This window comes from Ammodytes marinus (assembly GCF_949987685.1).
Source record: "Ammodytes marinus genome assembly, chromosome: 8".
Lineage (NCBI taxonomy): Eukaryota > Metazoa > Chordata > Actinopteri > Uranoscopiformes > Ammodytidae > Ammodytes > Ammodytes marinus.
Window position 1 is genome coordinate 28,868,863 of NC_137212.1, and position 10,133 is coordinate 28,878,995.

The 10,133-nt window shown below is 39.8% G+C and overlaps 1 protein-coding gene across 1 annotated transcript; it reads left to right on the forward strand.

The window, feature by feature from the left end:
- The first annotated feature begins 3,900 nt into the window (after nucleotides 1–3,900).
- Nucleotides 3,901–9,495, forward strand: c1qtnf7 (C1q and TNF related 7). Its single transcript, XM_080032356.1, has 3 exons — nucleotides 3,901–4,020; nucleotides 6,968–7,204; nucleotides 8,564–9,495. The coding sequence occupies exons 1-3, from the start codon at nucleotides 3,999–4,001 to the stop codon at nucleotides 9,190–9,192; spliced, it is 888 nt and encodes a 295-aa protein (XP_079888482.1). The 5' UTR covers nucleotides 3,901–3,998; the 3' UTR covers nucleotides 9,193–9,495.
- The last annotated feature ends 638 nt before the right edge of the window (nucleotides 9,496–10,133 follow it).

The window sequence follows — 10,133 nt, forward strand, 5'->3', positions numbered from 1 at the left end:
TCCTGTGGAGAAGCAGAGAGAGGTTCAGTGGTTTGTGTCCTGTGTCGTCACCCTGTGCTGTGTGACTTGTCTTTTTAGTGTGTAGTAGACTGAGGCTCTAGCTTAGTTACCAACCCCATTACGTAGTGGAAAGAAAAAGAAAAACAACCCAAATGACTCTGCCTTTGGCCCTTCCCGATCCCAGAGTCTATGTAAGGCTCTAAAGGTTAATCTGATCTGAGACCAGATGCATAACAAAAAGCCTTGATCAGCTCACAAGACTTAATAATGATCCTTTTGAGTATTTTGTAAGGAACTAGTGGAAGAGCTTTCATGTTGTGTGGCTGCAGCTCTGTGAAGAATAGAAGATCTTTTTTTTTTTATTATGAGGATGGATGACGAAGATGACACTTGATCCATTTGGCGTTGTCAATATTGAACTCTCTCCTCTTTCTTTTTTATGACTATACCTGTCTGTTTGTTTTCCACCGTGACCCCTTGAATTACTATTACAACAGAAATTTAAAAAAATGTAATGTAGGGACAATCTTTCTGTGAGGACGGACAGACGGACTGTCTGTTTTCTTTTGGTACTTTACAAGTGTGTTGCTCTGGTGTGTCGTCGTTGGTTACTTGTGCTCCATTCCCTGCTGTGTTTGATGCTCCTCTCTGTGTCGGTGTGAAGGCGTCAAAGCTGTGTACTGTTACAACAACAAAAAAAAACCTTAATGTCACTAAAGACTCCTGACTTTGTTTACTCGTAGCTGAGTAGTCTAATTTAAAATTTCTTTGTGTCAACTACTTACCTTATCACTGGCCCTTCAATAACTCGTCTTTTTTATAACTATAATATATATTATGCACTACTTTTCTATATCCCCACTTTGTCCCCCAAGTGATTTCAGTGCAGATGTGGATTCTCTGAAACAAGACAACAAACAAACAAAAAAAAATCCACCTATTTATAATTCTAAAGATGATTTTATTACATTTTTTATTTTTTCATGATTACCTATTTAAGATGTAGCGTGAAGCAGTGGTCTTAAGTTATCTATATTCATGTATGAGTAGAACAGGAATCAGATTATGTTCTAATATATTCTAAATGTATAGTGTGGATGTCGTGAGGACCGGGAGTCAATGTGCGATCGAGATGATAAAAAGCTCCAATTGTATCTCCCCCTCCTCCCCCCCACCACACCTGTGGCTTGAGTTCTCATGACACGAAAAAAAAAACCTGTTTGAATATTGTCACCTGTAACACTTGACTCGTGCTGTTTCCGTGAGGTTTCTATTTTCTATGTTCAACACTGTTACTCTGTTCTGTATGTGTTTTTTTTTTGTAAAAATCATATTTATTTCACTATTTTTGTAGACAAAAAAAAACTATTTGATTTTGATTGTATTTTTCTATTTAAATAAGACTATTATACAATTTATTTCTACCCACCCACCCTCCCTCCTCCACACACACACAGTGCTAATTCTGTCCTAAAGTTATGTTCAAAGACGAAAAAGAATCATGTCATCAGCAAACAACATCAACGTTTTTTGATACGCAGTCAATTCTTATTTCGATACACACACGTGACACATTTCATTTGAAGGAAGGATACATGAAGGTTTTAATTCTATTCTTGGAAGACACTTGAGATTCTCCCCTGTTGCATCGAGGCCCCAAGCTGCCTGTCCTCATAAGATGCTCTGAAACTTGAATATATAACACATTTTGAAAGGCTGACTAACCTCGAATCTGTGTTGTGACGTGCAATACTGTTTCTAATGTTTGTATAAAAAAAAGTTAAGAACTACAGTGTAAACCTTTTTAACGCAGATTTATTTTTCATTGCATATTTTGCAGATTTCTGATCCACAGTGTCATTTTTTACTGTCAGAAAAAAAAAATTAGAGAAAAACCCCAAGTTTTTTCATTGCAACTATTTTTAAAAAACCCAGATATCTTTGTACTGATGTAAATGATTGTAGTTATTTTGGATAGTGTTTTGCTAACAAAAAGGAGAGACTTTTTTCATGCATATTTCTATTTCATTTCATCTTGTTTTATCCCGCGTTTTTTTTTTTTTTTTTAATAGTAGCAGATTTTCTTGGAATATTTTTTCATATTTAAATGTCATTGGTATTATTTTGTATTTTTATGTGGAAAAAAACACACTATATAAAAATGTAAGATGCTAATTGCTCAGATATTATTTTGAGTTTCAATTTTTTTTTTAAAGCTAAATATTTGTAATTTTATTGTAAAAGTGACTAATTTCTAAATCAGAGTTTGTGTATAGATTCACAAAAAGTGGTATATGAGGTGTTTGGATTGTAATTATTACTGAATGGTTCTTTGATATGCAAAAATGAATATCATGTTTATTTTTATTTTTTGTTGGTTTTGTATTTAAATGGGGTGTTGATTACAATCTCTTTTTTTCTCTTTCACTTCCTGAATAAAGACCCATTCTGTTTGGACACAATATGGCGGCTGCTGCTTCTGCAAGTTATTTTAAACAGATTTCAAATTGAAGAATGTGCTCTGCAAAAAAAATCATACATAGCTATCATGGTTGAAATACAATTGTACCTATTGTTTTGGACCTCTCTCATCACAGATACAGTGTTGTGGAAAAAAAGGAACAAGATAAATACACAATCATTTCTCTTGGGTTCCCCATACAAATAGAAACATATTCTCAAGATTTAAGCAAGTAATGTTCTGAAGTACTCTCTTTGGTACTCAAATACAAAACGAGTGTTTCCATCTTGTGATTCTTTATATCTATACTCACTTCTTGTCAGAGGGAGATATTGTGATTTGATTATTTATTGTGCTTCTTCTATCTGACAGCTGTAGTTGCCAGTTACTGTAAGCTTTTACATACAGAAACTGATTATACTTTTATGAAATACATATAAGAACAAACAGCCTCCATTGTCATATTTCAGATGTCCATGAATCATCTCAAAACTCTTCAGATGTATCCGTTGGCCCTTTGTTGTGACCTGACCTCTAATCTGTCAACCAATAGACCAAACTAACAGAATTTAAAGGAGTTAAAGCTCCACATGGAACAGCTCCAAAAGTAAAATATTAAAATGTTAAATTAAGCTTCTGAATGCAGGCATTGCAATGGAGTATATTGCTTATTTTCTTAAGTAAATGTCCTAAATACCTCTTCCATTACTCTTTCAAGTTGACATACTAATCAAGAAAAAACGAAATGTATTGAATTAATTAAGCCTTTAATTATTCTATTTATTACAATACACATCTTTTGTATTCATACCTTCTAGTCATGTTGTAGTGTCATGTTGATGTTGTAGTTTATATACTTGTTGTAGACCTATTTGAGATGGGATCTACACATTAGTCCTGGCTCCATCTAGGGGTGAGTTGCCAAAATTACAAGTGAGATAAAAAAAAGGCACAAACGACTTCTGTCCTTTATCAGTCTGACTTTTTCATAGAACAAGAGAGCTTTCTCTTCCGCCGTTTTTCCGCACTGGGTGTCTCATGTTAAGGGAGTCTTACTCCATGACATAATGGAGTTGTTTCTGTATGCGCACACACACACACACACACACACACACACACACACACACACACACACACACACACACACACACACACACACACACACACACACACACACACACACACACACACATACACACACACACACACACACACACACACACTGTGCTGTCCTGGATGATAACTTGTTTGCCTCGGGACGTTTTACGAGGCAGAGGAGAAGGGAGTGGATAAAGGGATTGGGGTGGGGTGTCACAGGGTTGTGGGGGTGTGTGGGGCTGGATGGAGTCAGTCCAGGTTACTGCTGCTGCTTCTGCATTACAAGACGCTGTCAGCGGCGGAGCACGCAGGAGACTGAGAGCACAGCAGTGAGAGAAGAGGACTAATAACATGTTAACCAGGGAATCAAATTATCCAAAAGACTGGAATCTGAGCAGATAGGACCGAGACGCTCAACAGGGACCATTTTGCTTTGGAGATGAACAGCTGCCAACTGTGGGGTAAGAACATGGGACACGCTACATCTGTGTTTGTAATCTGTCTGTGCTGTTTGTTCACTCTCACAGAACATAAACCCATTCACCATGTAAACAGAGCAATGATGCACATCACAGGAACACCGCTGTCTTTCAGATTTTCAAGAGAAGGTGCAGAGCGAATACCTAGAATACCTTTGCAAATACCTTTCTGTGTGTGTCAGTGTTTGTTTACAGATGTGCCCACATCTGTGTGTGTGTGTGTGTGTGTGTGTGTGTGTGTGTGTGTGTGTGTGTGTGTGTGCGTGCATGTTGGCACATGCATGGCTTGTAAGTGTAATACATGTATCTAAGATAGTGTTATTTACTATTATTGGTTCCTTTTAGCCTTTTTGCATGAATTCATCATTGGGGCCCCGGTAAATTATTGTGAGATGTGTGCCTGACACCTTCATTATGAAACACCCACAGGCCTAATCTGAAGCGGGCGGCCATTGCTTATAAAGTGGACAGAGTACAGTACAGGCATTTTCATTGAAGGATAGCCAAACCCAATCTTTTTATTTTGTGCTTCACCTGTTCACTGGGGAAATAATACATTGAGAGCCATGAGTTTAGAAATTTCCATTTGAATAAATGCTATATTTTGGAATTTCCTTTTTAGAAATGAAGCTTTTTAATATATTATTGCGTGGATGTTGCATGCACTTACTGTATGACCTCATGCACATTCACACATGCCTCTGTGTGTAAAAGATAGAAACCTATATAATAATAATCATTTTACAAACGCTGACATCATTGTTGCATTGTGGAGTTTTCCGGGTGGGGTTCCCTTCCACTCTCACAGGACCTGACACTGGCTCTGAGCTGTGACCACTTCATTACCCTTTAAGAAACAGAAAACATGCCCATCTGACAGCATGAACAGACTCACACAGAGCAGCAGGCTCAGCTTGGTCATGTCATCTGTGTGTGTGTGTGTGTGTGTGTGTGTGTGTGTGTGTGTGTGTGTGTGTGTGTGTGTGTGTGTGTGTATGTGTGTATGTATGTGTGTATGTGTGTGTGTGTGTGTGTGTGTGTGTGTGTGTGTGTGTGTGTGTGTGTGTGTGTGTGTGTGTGTGTGTGTGTGTGTGTGTGTGTGTGTGTGTGTGTGTGTGTGTGTGTGTGTGTGTGTGTGGGTCCATTGTGCTCTTGTCATTGAGTTAAGTGTCCCGCCATCATACACACAGACAGACAAACCCAATGCTTAAGGCCAAGGAAACATTTTTGCAATAAAAAAAGACACTTATTTTGAAAGGGCTGACAAGGGGATGATCCTCCTCTGCAAAACGCATGTTCCGACGCCCCCCTCTCACTCACCATAGAGACAGCCGGGGCCACAACAGCAGATGCAAAACTCACTTTCCCACACCCACACATGGGCAAATGTTTAAAAGAACAAGCACGGATACAATGCTATATATGATCTGAAGGTTACAATTTTCTGTGCATCGGTAAAAAAAATCCCTAAAACATAGGCTTCCATAGTTTTCATGGAATGGTACTATACTGCCACATCTTCATCAAGGGTTATTATTACTGTTGAACCTTATGGAATTTTTTCTGTTTATAGAAAAGCAACTGTAGCATGATAAGATCTCTCTGACATTTGTGTAATGTGTCTATTTAGAATGTTTCCGTTGCTTCATGATTAGGTTCCCCTGACAGGAATTGTTGCTGGATTTTGTTATGTCATAACTTGGGAATGTTTTGACAAAAAAAAAGAAAAAAAAGAACACTTGGAACAGAGACAAAGTTTTCTTTGGTGAATGAGAACATCCGTGTGTACGCGACCAAGTCCAATAGCAATCGCATTCTCTCATTACAAGAATCACATCTGGCCCGGTGCACTACTTTAGTACAAAATTAGATTAGCTGATAGGCCAACACCACTTTAAGTGTTTTATAGCATTTTGTGTAAACTGATAAGTCGAAACCCTTTTTAAAAGATTCTGGATTTTTGATATTTTTGACACCCACTTTTGATATAATATTGATTTTTTTATCTGGAACATAATTCAATATGGATACACATCAGAGATATCCCTAAAAGCACGTTAGATACAGCCGTGGAAAAAATTAAGAGACCACTCTGTTACGGTTGGGTCTGGAGGACACAGGCGCAGAGACAGTGTGAGTAAAAGAAGATTTATTTTAGGAGAAAACCAGCAGGGTGTTAGGACCGGGATCCGGGGAGGGAAACTGGCTGGCATGGGGGTCCAGGGAGAGAGCAACGGGGCAAGTCCAGGGGGCTGAGTGGAAGCAGGCTAGAGCGGGCAGGCAGGAGGGGTCCGAGGAGTAGTGCTGGAGAGCTAGGGCTGGAGCTGGTGGCTGGAGTCAGGCCGGGAGGACTGTGGCAGAGAAACAGGGGTTAACCAGGAAAAAGTGGAACAGAGCATAGCTGAAAACAAGTGAGCGAGAGAGTGAACTGACTGTGTGAAAAACAGAAGCTACAATCTGGCAGTGTCTGGAAGGTAGGCCCGGGTATAAGTAGCGCAGTTGATGAAGATTGAAGGCAGCTGCGAATGTTGTTAATTGACTCCAGCACACCAGGCTCCACCCCTGCAATTAGCTCAGCACACAAACACAGGTGAAAAGGGAAAACACATATAAGGCCAAGGAGCCCAAACGGGATCATGACACACTCCAAATGTTCAGTGTCTCTTGTTTTACTATTCATAGTCATATTTTTGAGTAGAATGAACATTTTGGTTTTATTTTATAAACTACTGACAACATTTCTACCAAATTCACAATAAAAATTTTGTCATTAAGAGCATTTCCATGAAGTAATGTAATAATAAATAATAATACATTTTATTTATAACGTACAGAGAAAGAGTTGAATATTGAAGAAAAATCCAGACTGGTCTCTTAATTTCTTCCGCGGCTGTATATTCTCTTAACAATGTATTGTTTACCTTTACAGATGTGAAGATGCTGGCGTTGATGGCAGTAGTGTGTCTATGCCACTGTGTCTTTGGACAGCTGTTTGAGGGCAAAGTGAAAGGAGCACCACGTCTGATCTGCAGTGTGCCCGGGTCACCTGGCCCGCCCGGTAAACCCGGCCCCGACGGGCTCCCAGGAGCAGCTGGGACTTTGGGAATCCCCGGAAGAGATGGCAGAGATGGCAGGAAGGGGGAAAGGGGAGAGAAGGGAGACACAGGTATATTATGAAATGTAAACAGACACAGCATCAGTGTATGTGTAAAAAAAAATAACACTACCTACTGAAGAGAGAACATGGCACAGGAAAGTTTCCTTACTGGACAGCTGTCATGAGCGCTAATTGACATTCAAAGCATGCTAATAAACCCATGTGTCAGACAAAATATGGAGGAGTTGTTTAAAGCACCCTGCGCAGGCTCAAAGATGAATGCCTCACCACCATAGACGGTTTAAAGCTAACAGGTACCGTACTTGAAAGCTACACATTCTGAACATTTATTTTCCTAAAATGCAACAGAAAACAGCAGATTAAGCTCAAGGTGCACTTAAAGCTATAGTGCGTAATTTATGTCACGCTAATGAGTAATTCTGAGTAACACAGCAATACTGGTGGCGCATCTACATGAGGTAAGCCTTCGGCGATTGCACATGGATTTTAAACCTTCAGCTGTAAGCCCACGTTTTTTCATAGCAGTAGAATCAACAACTGAAATATTTCTCGGGCCCTTCTTGGGATTTTTCTGAGCTACTGTGCCAGTGTCAGGGGGTGACACTAGTTTGCAAATGCTGCCATACTGAGAAATACAGAGAGTTTTGTGGACCTGATAGACTTAATCGACTTTGTGTAAACTGATTTAGCGATCCCAAACTTACAGAAACATGAAATCCCCAATTAATTGTTTTTTAACTCTACTAAGTGAATCAAAAATATTTGATCCCTTTTATCCAGACTGCCCACATTTTGCCTTAGTCAGATTTAGACGTATAAGCTCAGTGTTAGGTTGTTGTTTGTACAATACAAACAATGTATCTTGGTTGTTCACCTTTGCTAAAGTCTCTTTTACTATTCAAATAAATTCATGTACGTAAATTTGTCATAATGTTGCAAACATTTGGAAGGACATTCATCATTCCCTTGTCCAAGAACCACAACACTGATATCATCTTCTTTTCAGTCTGAACCGCAATAAATCTGTCAGTGAAGAAGAAAACGTAATGCACCTGTGTTTTCCATTATGTGTGGAAGCAGGAATTCAGACACACACCTTCATCTCAGACATGAAACGACATATTGTGTTCTTGCGCAAAAACATACAGTACTATATAGCCTACATAGTGTTTCCTAGCCTCGGGGGGATTTACAGAGCAGATCCAGCCCAGTGGAAACAAGATAGATTGGAAGAATCAAGCCAAAGCTGGGTTAGGTTTCCATCGGCTATCCCTTAAAAAAAAAAAAAAAAAAAAGTCAAGTTCAACAAGTGCAGAAACAGATTCATACAGCAGAAATAAATCTATCATTCCATCAGTAACTGTTATGTGTAAAAATTATGATCCAAAAATGATTCTTCTTTTTCAGGAATAAAGGGCAGAGTTGGCCCGACAGGCAAGATCGGAAGCCGAGGCGATCGCGGCCCCGCGGGGAAACGTGGCCCTGAGGGAGGGGCCGGAGATGTGGGCCAACTTGGTCCTATAGGCCGCAATGGAGACAAAGGAGACAAGGGCCAAAGAGGACCACCTGGTACCGCGGGAACCTGCAAGTGTGGAAGCCTGCTGCCTAAATCGGCCTTCTCGGTGGGGATCACCAGCAGCTACCCCGCAGAGAAATTACCCATCAAGTTCAACAAGGTCCTGCTCAACGAGGGCGAACACTACAACCCGCTGACGGGCAAGTTCATCTGCGCGTACCCGGGCATTTACTACTTCTCCTATGACATTACACTAGCTAACAAGCACCTGGCCATTGGGCTGGTGCAGAACGGTCAGTATCGAATCAAAACCTTCGACGCCAACACAGGGAACCACGACGTGGCGTCTGGCTCCACCGTCATGTACCTGAACCCAGAGGATGAGGTGTGGCTGGAGATCTTCTTCAAAGACCAGAATGGTTTGTTTGCAGACCCGGGCTGGGCCGACAGCTTGTTCTCCGGGTTCCTTCTCTACGCGGACACAAACTATTTCGACGCACTGGCAGAGGACTACTCATAACACTTCAGAAAACACAAGACAGAAACTGCTAGTCACGGTTGTTTCATCACACGTACATATAGTACGATCAAACTATAACTGCTTGTCATATTATCACTATAGAGATTTATTGGATTTGAAATGATATTATTTGATAAAGCTTGAATAGGTCGATGATGTATTTGTTTAGGGTGGGAGTTGGATCAATACTAACTGAAATAAACATTGTTGACAGTGTGAGCTTGGTTTCAGGGGTTCTCCTTTACAAAATGGCCAAACTGTAGCGTGTGTGTGTGATGCAAAGCCCAAAAGAGTCAGGCGTTATGTTTTTATTGGCAATGGTTCCAAAAAAATTCAAAAAATGGCTAGAGAGAACATATGTGATGCAGAGAATTGCATGCACATTAATAAATTGGCTACACCTGTGTAGAATAATGGGTCCATACTGTGACTTATGTTGGTCTCTTTATCTTGACAGTGGATTTCATACATTTACCAATCAGTTGAAGTTGAAATAATAGGGAATGGGATACATTACTCAATAATAATAATGCATCCAGCTGATAGGTCCAGCTCAGTAATAACCTTGAATGAACCAATCAGAATCCAAATGTATTGCCAAGGACGTTTAAGGAATTTGCTTTGTTCTGAAAGTGCATACGATATAAAATTGAAAGGATAAGTAAAAGCAAGTGAAAAACATATATAATATAAAATGATATAATTATGATCAAATGTATGTGAGTGGTGAAGTTTTGGAGAAGTGAGCAGTAAGCAATGATAAAAAAAAGGTGCACAGTCCAAGTATGCAGTCCATAAAGGTGTTTTTTGTGGTTTTATCAACACATACCTTCTTTGATCCACTTGACAGAGAGAATTTGATACCCCACCCACTTTTTTAACCTAATTTTAGTAAAGGTAGGTCTAACTGAATTAAAGGAATACTTCACCATACGGAACTG

Excerpts from the sequence above, each read along its gene's own strand:
- c1qtnf7 (XM_080032356.1), top strand. The coding sequence starts at position 3,999 with ATGAACAGCTGCCAACTGTGGG. Across the intron at positions 4,021-6,967 it reads GAACAGCTGCCAACTGTGGG|ATGTGAAGATGCTGGCGTTG; the intron begins GTAAGAACATGG and ends TTACCTTTACAG. Across the intron at positions 7,205-8,563 it reads GGGAGAGAAGGGAGACACAG|GAATAAAGGGCAGAGTTGGC; the intron begins GTATATTATGAA and ends CTTCTTTTTCAG.